Here is a 24,908-nt window from a genome sequence, read left to right on the forward strand (position 1 = left end):
CCTTTACCCATCTCACGGATCTCCAAACTCCCCTCTCCTCTCCTCTTGTAACCAATCGCCAATCTGCTCTTTGTACCTAAGAGCATGTTCTGTTTGTTCACTCACCAAGCTATGTCTTAAGCCAAGTAAATTCGAGAAATAAATGATGTGTAATTTCACAATTACTGAGTTCCCAAGTCTCTCCACAAATAGTATCTTTCTTCTTTGTCAACCAGGGCAAGGCTCACCCTGAAAGTTCAGTTTATTCGAATCAATATGAAACTGGAAACCCATATCACACAGTGCAGGGCAAGACAAGTTCTTTCCCTCCACTGCCTCAGCTATGGAGCAGGTGGGTCAGGGTGGTGGTTTCCCACCCACTGCCAGAGTTGCCGCCTGTGGGCAGCCCCTCCTCAGGTGCCAGGTGGTTTGAATGCTGGACCCCCAAAACTCCCACAGTGGCAGAGTGGAAGTGTTCTGCTGCCCAGCCATAGACGATCTCTGGGCATCACCCAGGCTGTCCTGCAGCTTCCAGGAGGCTACAGAGGGACCAAGCGCTGATGAGGCTTGATGGGTTTTGAGCACCTGAGCATCCCTACCCCCTGGGCTCCAGTGCACAGCTCCAGAAGCTGGCAGGCAGGGCTAGTTTTATCAGCTGGCAGGCATCTTATTACCCACCAACAGTGGCTCTGCTGGGGTTCAGGTTGTGGGCAGAGGCCGACAGTGATGGCAGGTGGTATGGGATTCCCCTGCCATACTTCAAGGTTACCCTGTGCCCAAGCAAACTCTGGTGTAGGAAGCAACAGCTAGCCCCACATTCCCTAGTTCAGGGCCCCAAGGAGGAGCTCAGGCCCCACTGGACCATCACAAGCAGAAGCTGCAATTTTACACACAGATACAATGGCTGAACGACACAAGAAATGGCCCAACATAGCTCAGCGAGGCTCCTGCTCTAGGTCTTCACCTTCCCTGCCAGGCTGTAACAGCAGCAAAACAAGACTGCTTCAGTCGCTTGGCCAATTGCAAAGCCTCCAAACATTTCTTCATTGAGGTTGTCTGCTGGAGGCCTCTCCACATGCTTGCAGCAGCCTTCTGGAAGATTGGTGCTGTGGAGGCCAAAATCACTGATCTCGGAATTGCTAAAGACCCCCCAAAACACTAACTGCCAAACACTGAATGTGCAAATGTTGAATCCTCAACCCGGTATCCAGGGGCTGCTTCTGCTGTCCTTTATATTTCTTATCAGTCTCTATCCCCATATGTGATACTTTTTAACATTTTTCCTGGGGCTATGTATCCTCACCAGAAGCAGCCTCCAGGGGGCACCACATGTAACAGTCTTCGGCTTTACCCACAGTTACAATCTCAGTGACTCCAGCTGTGAGCACCTTCAGCTGCCAAGGTGAGTTGGATCTTGACCTGCTGCTTACCGGTTTGCCATGAGCTCCAGGCCCTCATCTACAGGACAGCACCATCTTGAACAGCAGCCTTTGTTTGGCACTTTTGGACACCGTGGACACTATCTGGGGTGTAAGACCGAGCCACCTGCAGAGAAACAAAGTTTCCCCTATTTGTTAAATAAACCCCATTGCTGTTGTTTCCCGGACCTGCATGGTCTTGATTGTACATGCAGGCGAGAAGCTACAGTGACCTGTTCTCTATCTCAGCACTGTCTTTTGTCCCTTGAAGCACTGCTGTAGGTCTGTTTCAGATACACAGCCTCCATGAGATGTTCACCTTGGTGAAGGTTATGAGCCCTGCACAACCCCTGAGCTGTGGTATCCACAACTAGCAACAATAACGGATTTCAGCCAAGTCCACTCTCTTTGCTTTCTCAGCCAATGTAGTTTAATTCTTCTGTTCTCAAACCCCAGTCATAAAACCAGTACAGACTCCCCACCCCTTGCACCTCCCAGACTTTCATGCCCCAAGAGGTCTCCTTGCAGTACCCTTTTCTTGCTCTTTGGATAATCAAGAAATGCTGCCTCCTCACCTGCCCTCACCAGTGCCTGTGGCATCTTCTTTTCAACCCTGACAAGAAGGTCTCAAAGCCCTTTACTTGGCTTGGGAGCAAAAACCTTCAGTCTTTCCCTCTGACTCTTGGCAGGTGGAGCAGTGAATAGCAGTTGGTAGTGTTGCAGGGCAACCCAGTGTGAACTGGGCTACCTGTCTGTGGGCCCTCACCTGCCAGGACATCCTTTCCCCATAACAGGAGGCTGATAAATTACCACCTATTTTGTGGGGGAGATTGGGATCAGACTGAGAAGTCCCGAGCCTGTTATCTTGTTGAGTAGTAGACGTGAATGATTTGTAGCTTCTTGGTTTTCCAAGTCTGTAACACATTACCTAGTTTCTACATATTGTCCTATCATGACAGGTTTTTTCCCCCTTAACTATACTTTGAATGCATTTTGTTAGGAAGATAAATCTCTATGTCAGGTATTATGTGTTCTACTTAAGTCTCTTAGGACAACTTGTCCTAAGATAACCAGTATGTATTTATATTGATGTGTTCAAAACAATGACAACGCTTCTTTCAAAGTCCTGGAGTTGTATTTTACATTAGTGTTGTCTAATAGAAATATCATGGGGACCACAAATAAGTGCCTGGTATGTTATTTTAAGTTTTCTAGTAAACACATTTAAAAACGTGAAAAGACACAAGTTATTATTAAAATTGATTTTAATAATATAGTTAATCCAAATGTATACAAAATCTTCACATCTCAACATCTAGTCAGCATAAAAATTAAGATATTTTACATTCCTTTTTAAAACCAATGTGTATTTTACTTTTACAAAGCATTTCATTTCAAAATAGCCACATTCAAGTGCTCAACAGCTGCACGTGGCTGGTGGCTACTATCGGAAAGAGCAGTTCTGCATAACTATGCTGCTTTTCAGCACATCCCCAATTTTTCTGTTTACGTGACACCGAACACTTAATAAGTACCAGGTACTGGACTAGCTATAAAAGTGCAAAACTTATCAAACTTATTCTGGTGAGAAAAATCGGTAAATCACTGGCGACAGCACTGCGCGTTGTGTGTTAGGTTTCACGGATGACATCTTAGTGTTTGAACTGGGGCACAAAAGGAAGCCGGCTGTGGGATGACTAGAGTTGCAGGTTACCAAATTATCTGGACTAAGAAAAGATACGTGTGTGTGTGACTACGAGTAAAGGGGACTAAAGGACGGAGAGGACTGGTTAGCAGGAACCCAGGACTCCGGCTGGTAGATGGAAGCTGAAGGGGAAGTGGGTGCTACGGAACCTTTGAGCTTACGCACTCAGATCCGCCACCCCCGGCCGCCCTACGCCGGACAGGAACCCCTGCGGCTACCATCCGTCAACACTGGGGGCGCTCCGCGAAGTGGGGAGCGCGCCCGCCCTCGCGCTCTCACGCGCAGAATTCCGCATCGCCCCCTCAAGGTCTCTGAGCCCATGGAATTTACCGTTCCAGTGTTGGCGAATAGAAGCACCTAGTAAAACAGCGCCTGGCGTTCTGCTCGCTCGTTTGATTTTAATGGCCGCCCAACCACTTGCAATAGGAAGCCTGGTCGAACGAGTTTATAGAAACGGTTGCCGGGGCCGGTAAACAGAGGCCGGAAGTCGCTTGACGCTTTGGTAACCTTGTAGCAACTAAACCAATGGCGCACTTCTTCCTGTTTCGTGTGTCCTCGCCAAGTTCTTTTCCACCTAGGTTGCCTTTGATCCCGGAAGTGAAGCCACGGCTTCCTTCTTCCCCAAGATGGCAGCGTCTGAAGACGATTTGCTCCCGCCTCGGCTCCCGGATCTCTTCGAAACCAGCAAGCAGCTTCTAGACGAGGTGGAAGTAGCGTCTGAACCCGCCGGTTCCCGCATTGTCCAGGATAAGGTGTTCAAGGGATTAGAACTCCTGAAGAAGGCTACCGAAATGTTATCACAGCTTGACTTATTCAGGTATGGGGGAGAGGGTGATAATGGCTGAGAACGTAGGCAAATAATGGTAACCAAGGATGGAGCCATTTGAACCTAGGTTCATTAGATAGGGAACCTTTCTTTCCTACCGCCCGCTGTGACCTTGTATGCATTGTTTACATTCTCTGCCTCTCCTCCGAGGTGGTCGATCATTTTCTCCAGCTTCTTGCATAGGTACTGGGTGTGAGCACCCAGCCACTTTAACTGCAGAAAACCGGCCTCTGTTTCCCGTGGTTCTTCCCTTTGCCCCAATCATTCCTTCTCGCAGGAAGCAAGGGCCGCAATTTGAATACCCATCCAGGCTTCACAGCCTCCTCTTTGCTCTTTCTAGCCAAAATGAAGAACTGGAAGAGATATCTTCCACTGACCTGAAGTACCTATTGGTGCCAGCATTTCAAGGAGCGCTCACCATGAAACAAGTCAACCCCAGCAAGCGCCTAGAACATTTGCAGTGGGCTCGAGAACACTTTTTAAACTACTTGTCTCAGTGCCGATGCTATCACATAGCAGAGTTTGCGCTGCCCAAAACCAAGGACGACTCAGAGGAAAATAACACAGCTCATTCCTCGGTGGCCTACCCTAACCTTGTTGCTATGGCATCTCAAAGACAGGCTAAAATAGAAAGGTAAGTAAGTACCTTTATATAAATTGAGGCCCACCCAAAGTGAATGGTATGTGGTGTTCTTTTGGTGAGAGTAAAACTTAGTAACAGTATTCAGATGTTACAGTGGAGTAAAAAACTTTGAAGGGCACAGTATCTTGCAGCTGTAGTGTATTTACAGGTTGAGAAAGCTCTGTTCTCAAGAGTATTGGATCAAGTGTGTGACACCCATCCTGAACTAATCTTAGTCTTGGAGTAGCTTCATTGTGACACAAGGTGTTCAAGTTTAGTTTTAAAAAAAAACAAAACATTTAATGAGTGCCCTTTATGTCTGGGAACTATGTTAGACACTTGGGATATTAACTGAATATGGGTACCTCTAAAAAGGTGTAGGTTTTCTCTGCTCTCTAAAAGTAGAGCTTTTTTTTTGTGAAAGCTTTTATAAGCCAACATGGTGTGAAGACATGCAATTATTTTTAGTTCATATGGAAAAAATGCTGAGTGTTCCCAGATCCAAACTATAATCTACCAAATAGTACATAAACCCTGAAATAACTAACATACAGGAAAAGCTAGAATGCCCTGATACATATACTGCCTGTATAAAATAGTTCTCGGGCATTGAACTTGGTACACCATTCTTGCTGTGGAAGGTGAGTGCTGCCTCTGACAACTTCCTCAGCTTCTGGGAACAGACACTGAAGACTGTTTCCATGCCCCACCTTTTGTCATAAAAGTGGAAAACCTCTTCAGATTTTTCCATTAGCAAAAACAGATGTTAATAACAACTCTTTCATAAAAAACCAAGTGGTGTAATGGGACCTTCCAAAAGTGAGACTGCCTGTATTATTTTCATTTGCATTTCTTTGGGTAACAAGCTCGATCCTCTGAACAGAGTTTTTAAGTGTCCAACAGAGGAGATAACAACATTACCTTTTGCTGATGGTCCCCATATTTGTATCACTAGTCCAGACCTCTTCTGAGCTTCACACTCCTTCTTTCGGCACCCTACATGGGTGGTTTGCCAACATAGAATGCCCTAATTGAACCCTTGACTTTTAACCCCCCAAAAGTGTCCCCACACTTTAACACCTTAGTAAAAGTACCACCATTTACTTGGCCTTAAGCCAGAGGCCTATACTGTAGTTTCTCTTCCTCCCTTCTTCTGTATTGCCACATCTGCTTCATCAGCAAGGCTTGCCAATTCACCTTCAACATGTATCCTAGGTCCTGTTTCCACTTCTACTATCATACCTTAGTCTGGGCCACCAGTATCTCTTGTCCAGAACAGCCAAACCACTAACTACAAGGTGATCTGGTGCCTGCCTCTTTCCAGTCTACTGTCTTCCTGTTCATTGGACTCAGCCACCATGGCCACCATGGCCACCTTTCACTTCTTCAGAAAGACAGAGCACCTCCTTTCTACTGTCTTTGTTCTCATTGCATGGAATACCTTCACTTATCTCTCTTTGGTTCTCTCTCTTTCACCAGTACATATTCCATGAGGGCAGGACCCATTTCTGACTTGTTCTCTGGGGTATTACTAGTTCAGTGCCTGACATGTAGAAAGTACACAAGAAATATCTGTTGACAGAAAGGAGGAACAATATGAGCAAAAGCCCCCTAGTAGGTAGTTTGAGGTATGTGTGGGGCATGAGAATAGGCTGGTTTGGCAGAAGCTAAGAGTAGTATTGTGGGGTATCTGCTTAAGGGAAGAAAGCAGAAATACAAATTATGTATTAATAGTACTTAGACTAGGAAGAAGGAATGAGAATGAAGTTACAGCAATCAGACAGTACTTTTCTACAAAGCATTTAGATGAACAGAAACAAATTATTCAGATTCTTACTTACTGTAAATCCTTACTTCCCATCATGACTTTTATTCTGAGACCATCCTACATAAAATACTCAAATGCTACACCCTCTCTCTCAAAAACCTGTTTTTCCAGTTATCTTCTCTGCTCTAATTCCCATCTTTGAGGAGTAAGTCTGATTAAGTGCACCTCCTTTCCTATGAGGAAAATAGAGAAAAAAAAATGGAAGCTGAGTAATTAGTGAGCCTAGTTTTAGATTTACTAGCTTTAGGTCCTAAAGGAACAACTGGATAGCCATGTCCATAGACGGATGGAACTATGCTTCTAGAACTTACAATCCTAAAGGAACAACTGGATAGCCATGTCCATAGACAGATGGAACTATGCTTCTAGAACTTACAAGACTGTTTTATAGTTAGTGCCAAACATTTAGAAACGTTGGTAAGTGTGAATAGTTTGTCAAGCAAAAACATGCAGAAAGAAAAAAGCCAAGGATAAAACTTTGGATGTAAGGGAAAAAGAAGAGGAAGAAAAGAAATTGAACAGGGTACAGATCGATGGACTTGTAGAAGTCTGAGGAAAGAAGAAAGCAACTATCACATCCTCCTTTAAGCTTCCCTTTACTTATGACACTTCCCAGATAACGGTAGCACTTGAGTTCTGTCACTTACCACAGCATAACTCTCTTACTCGCTAGGTTTGGAACTACTAAAGGTCAGAGATCATGACTAATTGCATCCGTAGTATCCTAGTAGTGTCCTTGTTGTCCAGACCCATAATAGGATCATACAGACAGAGGACAGATAGAACAGTTGTCAGGAAAATGGAAGCAATATGATGTAGCAGAACAGACCTGGACTTTGGACTCAGATCTGGGGTGACCAATTTCTGCCACTTTAATATATGGGGCCGTGTAGCATGTCCTACCCTTAATTTTCTCATCAGCTAACTATTATTACTGTTTGTAAAGCATTTTCATGTGTATTACTTAATTTGATTCTCTTTGCAGTCCCATGAAGCAGATACTACTGCTGTGTTAGAGAGAATGATTTTCAGAATTGATTTACCTGAAACTGTATAGCCAGGCTAGAAGTCTTCAACTTCATTTCTAGTGCTAGTTCCACCATAGCATAGAAAAGAGAAGGTTGGATATTTGAAAAGTTAGAACGTGGGTTAAGGGAAGGTATCTCAAGGGTAGGGGGAGGCGCTAGTAGGGTGAAAGGTGTAAATGCTCACGTCAGGGAGGGTGATTGACAGAGTGACACCCGGAAGAATGTGGATAGAGGCTGAGAACAAAAGCAGGATGGTAAGCAGATTGCCTTGGTAATGGCAACATTATCTGCTTAAACAGGAATGGAGACACAGTGAAACTACGGAATTAAGATGAAGGCGCAATGGCTGGCCATGTGGGGATGTGATGGTTATATGGAATCCACAAAAAATGACTGCAGTGGTAGCTGAGCAAGAATGGCCGCTCAGCTGGTGTTTTATAATGTGAATTTGCATTCCACCCACTTGACACAAATTCGTAATTCACTCTTTCTTCAGCAGCTTAGCAACAGAAAAAGGAGTGGTGAAAGTTGCCCAGTCAGAGGGGGACAGGAATTGATAATTCAGGAGTTTCATGTTTTGGTGTCAGGTTTGCCATGGGGGCTAGAACAGTGATGACAGTGGTTTTTAGTCTGTTTGTGCTCTGAGATCCCATTGCAGTATCTGGGTAGGAGGGATTGGGAGCCTTCTTGAATAACCAGGATGGGTTGTATCTATTGTTCTCTGGGGTTCCATATAAGCTCTCATTAGAAGAAAGGGTTCTACTGCTGAGACAAGTTGTTTTAAAATTCTGGCCTATAAGAATAGGTGTTAAGGAGCTAGAAGTCCCACAGGTGACAGGGAGCAGGCATAAGACCAAGAAGGTAGACCAGGGAAGGTCAGAGAGGACCAAGAAGGTAGACCAGGGAAGGTCAGAGAGGGCCATGTGTGTGTGTGTATATATAGAGGTTTTTTTATAGATCTATATATTTTTATATTTAAAGAGTAAGTTTATTAGAAAGAGACGGGAGAGGAAAAGGCACTTGCATAGGCACAAGTGGGCAGGAAGAGCTGCCCTGAACGGGACAGGTTTGCAGAGAGTGAGAAAGGCCTGCAAGGTTGCAGGCAGATGGCCTTAGGAGAGCGGCCTCCCCTGAGGGAGGTCAGTGCAGAGAAGTCCCGACATGGTACAGGTCACGGGCAGGCTGGAGGCTGCTGCCCAGCAGAGGGAGAGAGTGGGTGGAAAGAAGCACCTGCATAGTCACAGGTGGGCAGAGGAGTGGCTGCCTAGATATAGATATTTTTTTCTAAGACTTGGAATGCCTTCTCTTTCCTGACTTAGGTACATCCAGCAAAGTGGGTGGAGGGCAAGAGTGGGACTCGTGACATGTTCTCCAAGAGTATTCATGAACTAGGAATTGACCTTTGCAGTCAGAAGTATACCTCTGATTCCATGACCATGACAATTATTTATAATAGTATATAAAGTGCCTGCTTGTTCAGTTAAAGAAACAGAAGGAGCCTACAAGTTTTCACAATAAAAAATTGTTTCCAATCAAAACTGGGGACATGGGACTATGGTGATATCACACAGGTGAAGTGATGGTGGGAAGTCCACAAGGATTGCAACTGAGATGAAAAATGTGCAAAATAGGGCCCTCCTTGGTGGTGCAGCGGGTTAGGATGCAGCACTGCAAGCTGGCCGTAGCCGCTTCAGTGCAAATTCGATCCCGGGCCCTGGAGCTGACCTGCATGGCGCGGCAGACCTCTCCTGACCTGCCTGCTGCTCCTCTCAGCAGTGTACTTTGTCCATCTGCCTGTTCTGCTCCCCACTCTGTCTCTGGTGAAGCCTCTCACCACCTCTACATCTCTGTGTTTGTACCCCAGCTCTGTACAAGAAAGAAAAATGTACAAAATAAAGAATGATGTAAAAAATATATAAAATATAAAAAAATACAAATAAATAAATAAAAGTATGGTCAGACCAAGGAAAGGAAATGTTTCCAGAGCAGTGGAAACACTTGTTTTCATAGGCTATAGCCTTCATGGATAATTTGATAAAAACCGCAATGCCTCTACCTGGCAAAACAAAACAAAGACCCTACATGTAGAATTTGGTAGGAATTTCAGAGAGTTCAAAAGATAAGCACCCTTCCCGCTCACCTGCCTCTCCAAAAAGAAACAAAAAGAAAACCTCTGTCCGTGGACCGCAGGTTAAGAATCTCAGGCTTAGATAAATATCTACAGAGAACATCTGATTTTGGAGGTTTAGAGTAGGGTGCTAGGCATAAAAGATTTCAGGACACTTTCCTGGGAATGTGTGGAATTCTTCATTGACTCTTCAGTTGTCCTCAGATCCTTACATCCAGTCAATCAGCAGTTCCTTCTGGTTTATATTTTAAATGTATCCGCACTTAGCACCTCTCTGTCTCAAGCCACTGTCTCTTACCTGAATTGCTGCAGTATCTCTTAATTGATTTTCTGCTTATGTCCTTGCCTACAGTCTCCTCCACAGCCAGAGTGGCCCATACCAAAAAGTCTTTTCATGCCACTCTAGCCACGTCACATATTCTCTTCAAAAGCCTCTAGTTGCTTTCTCATCTCTAAATATGGCGTCTGATACTTTGGGTTTACAGACTACAGGATTCTACAAATGATGTCTCTGGCTATCTCTCTGACCTCACTTGCTGTTATTTGTCACTCCATGCCAGCCATGTGAGCCTTCTTGCTATTTCCCAACCAGGTCAAGCCAGACACGCTGCCATCCAGACATGCTGCCATCCCAGAACCTTGGTATTTGCTTTTCCCTCTGAACACTTCTGGATGTTGCCGTGGCTTGTTTCCTTCAAGTCTTGTTCAGATGACACTCTTCAGAGAGGTCGCGCCTGAATATTAACAGCACCCTTCCTTTCAAACCATCACTGTCTGCTTTGCCTTGCTCTTTGCACCACCACCTGACTCATCAACTGTTCCTTTTTCATCTGTCTTCTCCCACTAGAGTGAAAAGTTTGTGAGAGCAAGAACTTTCTTCCATATACTGCTCTGTCTTCAGCTATCAGAATAGAGCCTGTCACACATTAGGCACTCAGTAAATACTTGCTAGATGACTCGTAGAACACACACCACAACACCTGCCGGAAGCAGGCAGGGTGCTTAGGGGCCTTTATATTGGGATGGGTCTGAAGAGCTGGGGAGATTTTGCTCAGAAGAAAAAATGGCACCATTTTTTAAGGTTGTTTCACTAGGAATTCCTGCACCAGTGGCAGGCAAATGACCTGTAAGAGTCTGAGTCCCCAGTGGGCATCCTGTGATAGTAAACACCTGGCCTAGTTAGAGTTGATGTATCAGAATGACTAAGGTACTCCCTCCCCAAAGCTAATGGGAGGATTTGCTTGGGTGCTAGTATTTGTGTATTTTTTTGGCTTCAGGAAGTGTTTCTCAGATTCTGCTGATCCCATCGTTGTCTTGTAGCATTAAGGAAACTGCCTTAATGGCAAGCTCTGTATTTTTGTGAAGATGGAAGTTGGCATGTTCCTGCCCGGACATTTACAGAGGTAAAATCTAATTGTGGCCTTCTCTTGAAGAACTGTTTATTTTTCTATTCATGGGTAATGCTTTTCTGTGCAACAGATACAAGCAAAAGAAGGAGTTGGAACAGAGATTGTCAGCACTGAAACCTGCTGTGGAAAGTGGTGAAGCAGATGAGGAGGTTGTACGTGAATATTACCTCCTTAACATTCGAAGATGGGTTGGCATCAGCTTGGAAGAGATTGAGAGCATTGACCAAGAGATAAAGATCCTGAAAGGAAGAGACTCTGCAGAGGTAAGCCTGGTCATTCCTGTATAATTCAGAGTGACTGTCAGAGACTTGAATATTCTACAAGAAAGTAATTAAATTCCTTCAAGTGTCTGAAATCCTTAATCTTAGTATAAGATTAGTAGAAGATGGCAAGGTTCACTGGAGAACTTTCAGCTTACAGTATTGCTTCCCAGTGCTTTCTAATCTTTAGCAGTCTTCTAGTCATTTGTAATTTTGTGACATGTCACGGGGGTTGGGGGGTGTCTCTGAAGTAAAATTTGGTTTTAGCTATGGGAAGTCATGACTGCTGAAAGAAGACATGGGGGCTAGACCATTAAAGTATGTACTGGACTGTAATAACGGGAACAAGGAATAGGATGGGAATGGAAAAAGAAAGGTGGCAGGGGAGGAGCGAGATGAGTAAAAAGAACATACAGTATGTTTCAGGTGGGGAGGAGTTAGAATTGAACCTTCTCACACCTTTAGATCACACAGGTTTGAGACACAGCAAGGCATCTTCGTGCCCCAAGTGTCAAGCAAACTGGGAAAGAAAACCTGGTGTAGCGTGGCTTTGGCTGTCTTTGAAGATCATAACCTTGTTTTAGAGCTGCTGCTTCAGAAGATTAGACTCTGCTGCCACTTTTTGTGCTTCCACTTTTTGGTACAGGATGCAACTTGTTTTGTTTTGTTTCGTTAAAATTGTATTTATATATATATTTACATTATTGTTCATTTTAAAACAATGTTTACTTCCCCCTTGCCCCCACTTTGCCCACCCATCACCACCATAGTCTCCCACGTTAGAGGATGCAACTTGAATTGAGTTGAATTTATCAGCTAGTCACAGAAAATTTATTTAGGTCCTCAGTGAACCCCCTTCCTAATTTGATTTGTACTAATTAGCCCAAGAGCTTTTGCCTTAGGGTAACATCAACCTAGTTCCTCATGTTAAATGATCAAAGAATGAATAAGGCCCCTTGAGCATTTGTAGGTGAGTGGTTTTCAAGCATTTGAGGCTGGATTCTTCTGGGTCCTTGCCTTCCCTTTCTTTGTTGGTGGGGGGGGGGTTGTTTTTAATGCTCCCCCATTTGGTATTGTATTGACTCTGGAAGTGATAGAGATAGAGATATCTCTTCATGGTCCATTGTTCTTTCTATTATTCCCTGGACAACCAGACTTTCTCAAAACATTTCTGTACATGAAAGTTAGTAACTGATTCTTCCCCTTTGCATTTAGAAACATGCACTTGTAAAACACCCCAGAAGCTCTTGACCATAGATAGCATAATTCCACTGAAGAGCTTTTAGAGGGAGATTTAATAATTGGACTTCAGCCTGACAGCTGAGGAAAGGGCCTTCAGATTCAGCTCAGGGGATTTAAGACAAAACATGGAAGAAGGCTTTGGTTCTCCTTTAAAAACAAAGTAATTTTTATGTGAGATGAGAGAATTCCTGGGAGAGCTTTTTCTTCCTCCCTTTCAGCAAAGCAGTAGGGAGAGCTAAGTGACCACCTTGATGAGTAACCTGCATCCGCATCTTAGAGAGTAAGTGCAGTATGAGTATAGGGCCTTTCAAGCACCTGAAAACTTAAGACTCTGCTTCATGGGGTGGGCACAATGGCAGATGTACTTCTGATAATTAATTTCCTTTTCAGGCATCAACTTCTCACTCATCTCAACAAGACAGGCCTCCAATGAGACCCTTTATTCTCACTCGGAACGTAGCCCAAGCCAAGTAGGTAGTACTGAAAAGTGGGTTACTTTGTCATCCATCCCGTTTTTTATGGTTCACTTGTAGTGCGTGAGTAACAGAAAGGGAATTGTCAAAAGGTCATGGCTTCACCTGCGAGGGCTATTCTTTCATCAAAGGGATATTAGCTCTTCTAATTCATTGTCCTCATTAGACATTTCCCTCACAAACTTGTGCTTAAGACTAAGCACACAAGAATGCAAATGAAAAATAGAAAGAAAGAAGAAAGGAATCTAAGGGAGAGATACATGCTTCAAATTGTTTTCCATTATTGTTTTCAGCTGCAGTTCTCAAAAGGCTGTATTTGCCTGTCTCGGATTTAATTGAGTCTTTGAGATGCTTTTCCATAGGGTGGCAGGTGATCTCCTTCCTTTGTATACTGTCTGGGCTCACCAGCTATAAATACCCCCTCCACAATGCCAGTAATGCTCTGTGAGACATCAGCTTCTCACATTGCTTACTGGAAGATGATTCTGAACTACCTTCTCATAAAAGCTTCTTGACTTTAATGCCTCTGCCTTGGGTGCCTCCTTTTAGATGTCCTTCCAAAAGTTTGCACAACTCCTCAAAAGAGAGCTAGGTGAGAGAGCAATGATGAAACAGACACAGATTTTGTCACTGAAGAAGAGACTTTTATAAAGAGACTTTACATTTGGTTTTCTAAATGCCGTGTGATTCTTGCAGAGTATTTGGAGCTGGCTATCCAAGTCTGGCGACTATGACGGTGAATGACTGGTACGATCAGCGTCGGAAATACGGAGCATTGCCAGATCAGGGGATAGCCAAACCAGCACCAGGTACGAGTGGCGGAAAGAATATAGAAATAACTGCTATGTCCCTTACTTGGTTGCATTTAAATTGACACCAAGTATTATTGCTCTTTAGGAGCAGAGCAGTTTGGACAAAGATTCTGAATAATAGATTCTAGGGAATATTTCATTTATTATTAAATTAAACAACAAATGATACTGGGAGGATGGGAGCAGTGGAAACAGTTTTGACTCCATGTATCTTGGCATAAAAATGGATTAAGCAACTAGATTGCAGTACCAAAGTCCATGGACAGCAGTTCCACTTGTGGTAATGACAGGCTAGTTTGTATCAAGCCAGCCTCTCCTACACGCATGCACAACAGTTACAAAGTGAGCTAAATAGAACTTTAAAAACCAACTCCTCAAGACACTGCAGTGTAACCAAAAGCAAATGTAGACTGTGGACAGTGAGCACTTAGGAGAAGGGAATAGTATTTGGAATTTCTAGAAGGCAAGAACTTTGACTTACTGTGTTCTTGGTGCCCAGCTTGGTAATTAGGTCATAGTAGGTTCTTTAAAAAGGAAAGGTAAGAGGGTGGTCACTAGAAAATTGGAAGCAGTCTGATGTTGCAGAAAAATAACAAGCCTGTAATAATCAGTTCTTCTTACCATTTAATAGCTAGGACATCTTCTGGCCTCTCAGTTTCCTTGTCTAGTATCTCACTTGATCTTAACAGTGCCACTAAGCAGACATTCTTGGCAAGATTTTAGGATGAGGAAATGCTGTTTGAGATCTGACTTACCCATAGTTAACATAGCTAGAAAGTGGCCAGGCTTGAATTTTAACTCAGACCTTAATTTTCCTAATGCCAGTGTTGTTTCTACAATAGCATAGAGAAAGAGAAGACTGGCTATTCGAAAGGGTTTTCTATTTTCCATAGCATTTCTTCTGTGGGTAGACTACTACAATTGTTGTGATGTGGAGGATAGGTAAAACTGGACTAGAAAGTTAGCCAAAGGACTATTTTGGTCAAAGAATGAGAAAACTGACTTCAGGATGACTAGCAGTTGAAATGTGAGGGGTGGGATTCCTTAAAGGAGAGAAGCATAGAGGAGTATCCCTACCAAATTCTCTCTAACCCCTGCCCAAATTGCTGCCTGCCTTCCTGGAGTTTGCATTCTCGGGATAGACTCCACATACCCCAGTTAGGGCTAAAATTGCTGAATGGTGAATTCAACTGCTGCCCAAGGCACAGGAGGTAGAATTTGGTACTTTGGTTCTAGCGAAGTGTACTGCCTGCTAAAATGAAAAATAAGTACACTTCAAAGGAATAAAACAATGTAAGATCTCTACCACATACCACTCACAGACTGAGATTCAATGCTAAACTACTATTCATGTGGGGGAGGGGGGGAAGATGGGGAAAATGTGACTTTTCCTTAAGAGAAAAAGCAATCAGTAAGGCCACTTCAGAATGACTCAGATGTTGGAGTTAGCACACAGGGACTTTAATGCAGCTTATTTCTCTGTTCAAGGTGGGGAGAGGGAAATATTCTTATAAAGAGTGAAAAGATAAGAATTCTCAGTAGAAAAATAAAGTATACCCCAAAAGGTCTAGAACTGAAAAATCTATAGAGTTTGAGAGTCATTGAATGAGATTAATAAATTGGCACTACTAATAGAAACATCTGTTAATTTGAAGGTAGGTCAGCACAAGTCACCCTATCTGAAAAACAAGAGATCGGAACAAATTGAACCAAGCCTCAGTGACCTGTGGAACAGTATAAAATGGACTAACAATAAAACAATACCAAAAAAATACCAGTAAACTAGTTATATTAAAAGGAGAACAGAAAAAGAATGAAGGGGTCAGATAATAATACTTGCAGAAATGATGACAAAGATATAGATTTAGAAATATCAACAAACCCCAATCGTGTTTGAATACAAAGAAAATCACATATGGGCACATCACTGTCAGACTGTTAAAAACCAAAGAAAAAGAGAAAAAATTTGAAAGTAGTAGAGATAAAGTACATGTGAAGTACATCAGAATAATGTTATGAATTACTGCTTGCTTCCTATCAGAAATAGTGAGAGCCCAGACACGGGGAAGTAACATCTTTAAAGTGTTGTGGGGGAGAACCTGTCATCCCAGAATTTTATGTCCATGAAAACTGAAAATATCCATAAAATTGAAAGCAAAATTAAGATATTTTCAGACAAATGAAACTAAAAGAATTCTTCACCAGCAAATTGGCACTAATTCTTCAGGGTGAAGGGAATGATACCAAATGGAGACATGGATATTCAAGAAGGAATGAAGAACAGAAGTGGTAATTACATGGGTAAATACAAAGGACTTATCTCCATTCCTCACCGCAGCCTAATTTTTTAAGACTACATATGGCTTCCTTTATATATATATATATATACATATATATATATTTTTTTTACATCGTTCTTCATTTTTATACAATGTATGCTTTATCATCTTATGTATGGTCCCCAAGAATTTCCCATCACCAATATACCTGTGTACCATCACCATAGTCCTTTGTGTTCTTCCCAGCCCTGTTTTGATCCAGTTTCCTCCCCCCCAACCCCCAAAGAGTGTCAATGGTTTATAGTTGCCTGTTGATTTGATTTTTACTTTTATTTGGGTCCCCTACATCCCTCCTATAGGTGAAACCATCTGGTATTGTTCTTTTTCTTTCTGGTTTATTCCATCCATATTGCTGTGAATGGCACAATTTTTTTTTATTACAGAGTAGTATTGCATTGTGTATATCACATCTTGATCCAGCCATCTATATTTGGGCATTTGAGTTGTTTCCATAGCTTACCTATTGTAAATAGTGTGTCTATACTTGGGCATTTGAGTTGTTTCCATAGCTTACCTATTGTAAATAGTGCTGCAATAAACATAGGGATGCAGGTATTCTTTTGAATTAGTTTTTTTGTGTGTTCTTTGGGTAGAATCCTAGTAGTGGAATTGCTGGGTCATATGGTAGCTCCATTTTTAATAGTCTGAGGAACGTCCATACAGCTTTCCATAGTGGTTGGACCAGTTTGCATTCCCACCAGCAGTGTAGGAGGGTTCCTTTTTCTCCGCATCCTCTTAGTGTAAACTATAAGTAACTAGGAAGTTGGGGGTATATATTGTGTTCCCTAGAGCCACTACTAAATGAAGCACCAAGAGAATGAGAAGACAATCCACAGACAGGCAGAAAACATTTGCAAAGGACATCTGATAAAAGACTAGTGATGTAAAACACACAAAGAATTTTTGAAACTCACCAATAATGAAACAACCCATTTAAAATATGGCCAAAAGGCCTAAACAGACACTGCACCAAATAAAGATATACAGAGGGTAAGTAAGCATGTTGAAAGATGCTCAACATTCCTGTCATTAGCGAATTTGAGATTAAAACAAGGTACCATTAAATAATTTCTTGATTGCTAAGTGACCAAAATCCAAAACACTAACAGCACCAAATGTTGGCATGGACATTAAACAGCAGGAGTTCTCATTCACTGTTGGTGGGGATGCAGAATAGTATAGTATTGGAAGATACTAGAAGATAGTTTATCAGTTTCTGATTAAGTACTCTTACCATATAGTTTAGCAAATGAGTTGAAACTTAGGTCACACAAAAAACTGCATGTAAAGATTATAGCAGCTTTATTTATAATTACCTAAGCTTGGAAACAACCAAGATGTCCTTTAGTCGGTACATTGACAAATTATCAAGCCATAAAGAGTTATAGAATGACCTTATATGCGTATTGCTAAATTAAAGAAGCCAATCTGAAAATGCTTCTTTCTCTGTAAATGCTAACAATCACATTCTGGAAAAGGCAAAACTATGAAGACATTTAAAGAGCCAGGGATGGCCAGAACTGGTGGAGAAGTGATATACAAGCAGGGCACTGCAGTTTGGGGGCAGTGAAAAGACTGTTTCATGCTATGATGGTGGATGTATGTCATTATTTATACATTTGTCCAAACCCATTGAATGTACAACACCAAGGGAAAACTCTGAAGTAAACTATGAACTTTAATTGTAACAAATGTGCCATTGTGGTGCTGATGTTGATAGCAAGGGAAGGCTATACCTGTGTGGGAGGAGAGGGTATGCGAGAACACTAATTTCATTCAGTGTGTGAACTTAAAAACTGCTCTAAAAATACTCTTTAAAAAATAATGTAAAGAGTCAAAGCTAAAATCTTAATCAAGAAATTAAAAGGGAAGAAGACAGGAAAGAATGAACAGAGGAACAAATGCATATGAGATGAAGCAGAATGGTAGATCCTAGTTCAGCCACTTCAGTGTAAGTGGAATCAGCCTTTAAATCAGAGAAAACAAAATCAAACCTTAAAAATCATGGTTATCAAACTCGACTTCATGCTGACTGTAGAGATGCATTTTTAAAAAAGGCACAGATTGATTGAAAGACGATAAAAAGATATGCCATGATAACAGCATGAGAAAGCTGCAGTAGCTATAGTAATATCAGACAGACTAGATGTCAAGACAAATGGTGTTACTGGGTATAATAGGACATTTCACAGTGATGAAAGGAGTAATTTATTGGGAAGACAGAATAGTCATACACATGATTATACCTAATAACATTTCTGATTACATGAAGAAAAATTAAATGGAGAAGTAGACAAATTTATAATCACAGTGGGATACTTCTAATAACTGATATAATCACTAGATAGAAAATCAATAAGGATATAGAGAATCTGAACAACACTAGCACCCACTAGTGCTACATCCTGGGCCATTAATATCAAAATCACTCTGAATATGTTCTCTGACCACAATGGAAAGAGAAATGAGTTAGCAGTCATCAACATAAATAAGAAATCCCCAAATATCTTAAAATTAAACAACACACTCTAAATACTGATAGGTCAAAGAAGAAATCACAAAGAAAATTGGAAATTATTTTAACTGAACCATAGTGAAAATGCAACATCAAAATTCTTGGGCTGCAACAAAAGCTGCTGACAGGGAAATATGTAACTCTCAGTTACCTAAGGTTTTCCCTTAAATTGGAAGACCCAAGAACAAGGCCCAGAGAAAATAGACAAAACAGTGGGTTGAAGGCTTCAGGGTTAGTCATGGCAGTGAGGCATAAACTTGGACATGAATTACCTCCAGGCCCCCAGTGAGGCAGTTTCACTTCTGGGTTTATATACCTAGAAGACATTGACCCGATGGCCACAAAAGACTTGTACAAGAATGCTCGTGTGGCATTATTTGTAATACCCCAAACTGGACACTACTCCACTATCCATGTATAATGGAAAGTTTAAGTAAATCTGATATAGTCACACAATGAAAAAATGTTCCGCAATGAAGTTTAACAGTAGATCTTCAGCTCTAAGTGGAAGGTGTAGCAGAACTTTGCAAACATAATTAGGAAAAAAAAGGACAAAAATATATACTGTATGATTCCATTTATATAAGGTTCAAAAACAGGTGAAACTTATATAAGCTGACTTAAGAGCCAGCTTGGTATTCATCCTTCTTAGGGACTGATGAATGGAACTGGATTTGCTGGGTCTACTGAGGAACTAGTAGATGTTTTGTATCTTCATTTGTGTATTGATTATGTGGATGTATTCTGAGTTAAAAGTGCATTGAGCAATGCTGTTTCTGTCATTTTCTGCATGTTTGGTATGCTTTAATGAAAACCAAAAGAACAAAACCCCACAGACAGTATTTACAACAAAACTGGTTACAGTGCATCTCAAAATAAAACAGAATGTTGGTTACTCAAGGGAAAGAGGTGACGTGTGGAACAGGTAGAGATGGGTTGATTGGTTAGTGCTAGATGGTGACGAGACATTTGGTGGTGAGCAAGGTCAGAGACAACACTTGAAATCTATATAGTGTTGTGAAGCAATATTCCCTCCATCAAAACAAGAGATAAAAAGCAAAGCATCACTCATAGTCACAAGGTCTGTGTAAGAAAGAGCAGAATTCTGATACACAGGAAAATTCCAGAACAGCAAACAGGTATTCACCAAGTATGATGGTCCAGTTTTAGAGCAGCAGTTGAAACTGGTGTGATTTTACCTCAATAAAAACTGGGTGAGTACCAGGTTCTTTCATGTCATTGAAGTTTGTCAAACATGTACAAAACTACAGAAGGTGTGAAAGGGAAGGAGTAGTCTAGTCCTTAATGAATTCAACTGACCTGCCAGGTCTCCCTTTCTGACAGATTCCCACACTGAAAAAGAAATTGCCTTGAATAGAAATGAAATTGAACAGGACTAAGAATGAACAACAGATATTAATGATAGGTATAACAGCTATGAAAGTATTGAAAATCACTGTACTGCACACTAAGTGGGTGAATTTTATGGTATGTGAAATTTATCTCAATCTGTAAAGATAAGAATAGAAAAGTCAAATCCCGCACACAATTATAAGGGTAAAAAGGGAGAATCAGAAGCACTCCAGAAAGACACGCCAAAAAACAAGCTGTAGAATATACTGTTTGAAAATTAGTTGAAAGACATTAAGAAAATTATATGAAATATGGAAGAGAATTGTAAAGCAAGGTTAGGAAAAATCAGATGTGATAACAACTGGAGTAAATTAAGAAGAATCATTTCAAAATTGAAGGCTAAACCAGCAAGGATGAACTAACACAACAGAAGATGCTTCACTGAGGTAAAATATTTTAAACACACACACACACACACACACTAAAAAGAAGCCAAGGTAAGCAGGATTTGGAAAAATCCACAAATTATTAAAGCCAGCGAAAAGGCCTGCCATGTGGATAATAAGGGTATCTGAAAAATGAAACCAAAGCAAGGAAAAAGAATAAATGCCATCACAGCTAGTGATATCACATTTCAGTGATATCACACTTCAGGGAAGAAATCCTATATAATCAAAATCTTGACAAAGGTGTAAAACAATTTAACTTCATTAGTCTGAAGGGAAAAAAAGGATAAATGCTAAAAACTAACCTTAAAGAAACTTTACTGGAATAAAAAAAAATTGATTTGAAAAAGCACTGTGTACCTGAGAATTCTGACACAAAATGACCAAGAACAAGATGCAGTCTAATAAAATTATTAGACTTTTATAAAAGGGAAAAATGCTTTGACATTTCAGCAAAATCAGGCGATTTATAAAGGAACGAAAATAGATCACCCTCAACACTTTTTGACATGAACACTTTATGCCCAAGAAAAATGGAGTGACAGGTATTAATACCCTAAAGAACATTTAATCTGGTAAAATTGACTTAAACCACCAAAATGATGAGGACATTGACTTAAGGACTGGTGATGAGCATTAAATGTATAATTACTTCTGGAATTGAAACTGAGGGTTTATGTGGTGAGTGTATGTGATGCTTTGTTCAGTCCTCAGGTGACAGGTAGATGTGGTTCCTGGACAAGGGGACAACCAGGCCTGACACCCCTCAGTCCAGCTGTACTCTTCCCCACACAAGTGGATAAGCTAGCAGCCCAGCAGCTCTTGCAGAAGTCAGGGATGGACCAAGGGGACCTTCTCCCAAACCCAGGAAAGGGCTCTGGAGACTGGGCAAGATGGAAAAGAGGACTCCACAGACACAGGCCAGGGCTGTGAGGAGTCATCATTTGTTGATAAGCAAAAGATCCAGGAGAGAGCACTCCGGAGAGACCTCTCTGGGCACGAGAGAGACTGGGGAGGTGTGGAGGCTCAGTGTCTATGTAGGTTTTAAGACTGGAGCTTGAAAAAAAAATGAGTTAAGCTTTATTTCTGAAAGCCCAAGGAGAGTGGACTTAGCTAAAGTCCACTACTGTTGCTGATTGTGGGCACTGATCAACTGCCTCAGGGGGCTGTGGGACTCGTGACCATCCCCAAGTGAATGTTTCGCAGTGGCTGAGTGCCTGCAGCTCCAGGCCCCGCCGGTCTGGTCTCCAGGTCTGTGACTCTTCTGGATCTGCAACTCCCTTTTTCCCATAGCAGCCAACTTGATAAGCTGTAGAAAGGTATCTCAGAAATGTTGAAAGGGGAAAAAATGAACCAAGGAAATCTATGGCAATAAGTGTCTTGACCTAAAGTCATCAGGTTTTTAACCTCTTGTTTACCAGTCCATGGGAACAACAAAATTGTTGCAAAAATTTTGCCCTTGATTCCTGTCCCATCCTTGTCCCGGGACCCTTCCTGTCTCAATACAACTATTGTTGAAAATGGATAAATAGGGAAAGCGTATGTGAAAACTGAACTATGCTCAGTAATATTAGTGACAATATTAGTGTTATTTCAAGACTCTGTAATATGAATGAGTAATTATGAGATATTCTAGTTCTGTCTGCCTTTGAGAACTAAGCTGTGTGGAAAAATACAGATGTAATTCAAGACTTAGAAATAAAATAATCCTGAACATGAATTCCTGAGAAATTTTATTTAGAAATACGCACTTAGCCACCTACATCCCTTTGTTTTATCCACCAAAAAGACTTAACAACAACCAACTCGGTAGCAATGAGCACACTTAGTAACCCAGAGTGTGGTCTTGAAAGACCATTCCCAGCTGTTTCTCTGGGAATAACTGTTCCTAGTCTGGGGCCGGAAGTGTACAAGATGAGCTTGGAACATCTTGTCATAAAAGATAGGGACACTTTCAAATATTATTAGAGTCATAGCAAAAGGACATAGAAGCCAATTTGACCATGGCTTCCCTGGTTAAAGTCAAGACAATTTGACTTCAAGAAAGATAATTGCCAGGAGCGACAGGCACATCCAGCATCCAAATCTTGGTTCCTGACATCATTCTCAGATAAAAGGACCAGGGCTCCTTAGAAAAAATGGCCAATTCTAGGTCTGGGTCTGGGTCTGGGAATATTCAGAGTGAGCCTGGAGCGTTTTTGTAGTACTAGAAAATAAACACAAGAAACAACAAAATTGAGGTATATTAATGGGGGAGGTGGGGAGCTAAAAGTTCTGAGCCCAAACTGGGCCACACTGGCCCAAACTGGAAGAATTTAAGCTGGAAATTAACAAATAAAATAATTATAGAAATGTTAATAAGGATAAAGAGATAGCTCCCCCATAATTTCTTCCTGAGTAACTAAATAGGAGATAGAGGGAAGCTTCTCATTAGAAAAGTATTCTAGCTAATTAAAAGTGGAGAGTATTACCATTTTGAAAGCCCCAGAAAATGTAAGAATTTAGATACTGAGTGTCGACAACTGCTAACATCACAACACATGAGGTAAAGGTATCACGTACCACCTGTAATGCAGAAGGGATCATCCCTGAGTTAGATCCAGCCTCCCCCCAGTAGTCAGTTTGCAGAAGCACAGACAAGCATGTTGGCCGGCATCCTGACTCACCAGTGAAATCCAGATTTGGGGAAGCTCTACCAGTCAGACTCCCTGCCCTCTTCAATAGATAACTTGTAAGGAAAGAAAGGAATGGAAGAACCTGTAGATTAGAAGGACAAAAAGGATATTTTTAGTGGATAAATCTATCCTCAAATGAGAAATTAGACACAAAATAACACAGACACTTTGGTTTCTGTTATATGAACTCTCCAAATTATTATGTGAACTCTTCAAGACACAATGTAGATAAAGTGTTGCCAGGAGTTTGGGACATGGTGGGGGAAGGAGTGAGAATCCATTTGTGAATGAATGGGCATAAGGGATCTTTGAAGGTGATTTTAAAAAAATTCTAATTGCACTGTGTTGGCAGTTGTTCAACGCTTTGCTAAAGGATCATTGAATAGAAAATGTATAAATAGCCAGGGTGATGACTTGGGATACAGATGGGAAATGAAACTAATAAATTCTAGGCAGTTACTATTGTAAAGAATAGTATGGCAGTTACCTTTGTCAGGAGAAGGGGTTGTGACTTGGAAGATGCTCACAGAGAGACTTTGGGAGTGGGTACAGATTTATTTAATGACTGGTGGAGATTATAAAGGTACAGCCTTCCTATAAAAACATGTTGAGGAGAGGGCTGGTTTCCTTATCTTTGTTTCACAGTAGGAATCAAAACTGCAAGGGTCCTCTCCTTAGTTGTGGGAAGGGATCATATCTTCACATACTCTATTTTTTTTAAGATTTTTAAAATTTGTGTTCACAAGAACTGGGGTACAGACCAGAAGTGTGGTGGGGTGAGAGGATTCACCAGAGACAGAATGGGGAGCAGAACAGGCAGATTTACTGAAATATACCACTGCAGGGAGCATGCAAAAGTGAGATATCTTATATTGGATGTACACCACATAACTAAGTCTGTTCCAAACGCATGCAAAATGCTCTTTCCATTAGGTCCAACTACCCTTGATTTCCAGTTTTACACACACACACACACACACACACACAGACACAAACACACACACACTTGTATAACTTAAAGGAAAACAGATGGAGAAAAAATTCATCAATAGTCCTACCTCCCTGGCACATCACATACAATCACAAATATTTTTTACTTTAGTGGTTTTGGTTTGCTGGGATTTTGTTGATTAGTTTATGATTTTGTTTTCTGTATGGGGTCAGAGTGTTAGCCATATTAGCAAAAATTCTATCCCAAGATAGAATTCATACTGAGAGGTAACTTTGTTTTGAGCAGTCTTGTGAAAATCACCCAGCATCCTTTCTTGCTACATGTCATCTGGTAAGTGTTCAAGTGCTCTCCCCACTTCCCAGTAGGCAGCTAGATCATCCTTACTCTCATTTTATGTGGTGGTGTTCACAGTAGAGCTGAATCCCTGACATTCCCTCCATGTTCCACACCCCCCAACCCTCCACTTTCTCATTTTCCCACCTTGGCAGAGCTTGACCTCGTCAGAGCATCTCAGCAACAGGAAGGTCAGGAACAAAAGGAGGAGGAGGATGACGAGGAAACGCTCCACCGAGCTCGGGAGTGGGATGACTGGAAGGACACCCATCCTAGGGGCTACGGCAACCGACAGAACATGGGTTAATCGCCACACAAGAAGACAGGACTATAGGGGTGAACACCTCCCTGCCAAGGAAAGCTGTGCAGTCTTGCACTCCCTTAGCTCCTGCTTTAGTTGTGTGCATCCAAAGCAAAGATGCTTAACCCTGCTTTGTGTTCAATAAAGTATTCAATGATGAAATGTGTATTTGTACCTGGATGGTGAGCCAGCAGTGTTATTTTGGCATTATTATCCTCATTATGGTATGTCCCGGTTTCTTAAGTAAAAGGAAATACGCATTGA

General features: G+C 41.6%; 1 protein-coding gene across 3 annotated transcripts; it reads left to right on the forward strand.

Annotated features, from left to right (window-relative positions):
* The first annotated feature begins 3,583 nt into the window (after positions 1–3,583).
* On the forward strand, positions 3,584–24,908 carry IGBP1 (immunoglobulin (CD79A) binding protein 1). Of its 3 annotated transcripts, none has more exons than XM_004694453.2 (6): positions 3,584–3,919; positions 4,269–4,562; positions 11,014–11,206; positions 12,836–12,915; positions 13,615–13,727; positions 24,499–24,908. In XM_004694453.2, the coding sequence occupies exons 1-6, from the start codon at positions 3,729–3,731 to the stop codon at positions 24,648–24,650; spliced, it is 1,023 nt and encodes a 340-aa protein (XP_004694510.1). In that variant the 5' UTR covers positions 3,584–3,728; the 3' UTR covers positions 24,651–24,908. The 3 variants fall into 3 exon arrangements, with proteins under 3 accessions (XP_004694510.1, XP_012589397.1, XP_012589396.1); XM_012733943.1 differs by lacking the exon at positions 24,499–24,908 and adding an exon at positions 15,958–16,081; XM_012733942.1 differs by lacking the exon at positions 24,499–24,908 and adding an exon at positions 15,386–15,917.

This window comes from Condylura cristata, unplaced genomic scaffold, assembly GCF_000260355.1.
Source record: "Condylura cristata isolate star-nosed mole 26May11 unplaced genomic scaffold, ConCri1.0 scaffold00043, whole genome shotgun sequence".
NCBI lineage: Eukaryota > Metazoa > Chordata > Mammalia > Eulipotyphla > Talpidae > Condylura > Condylura cristata.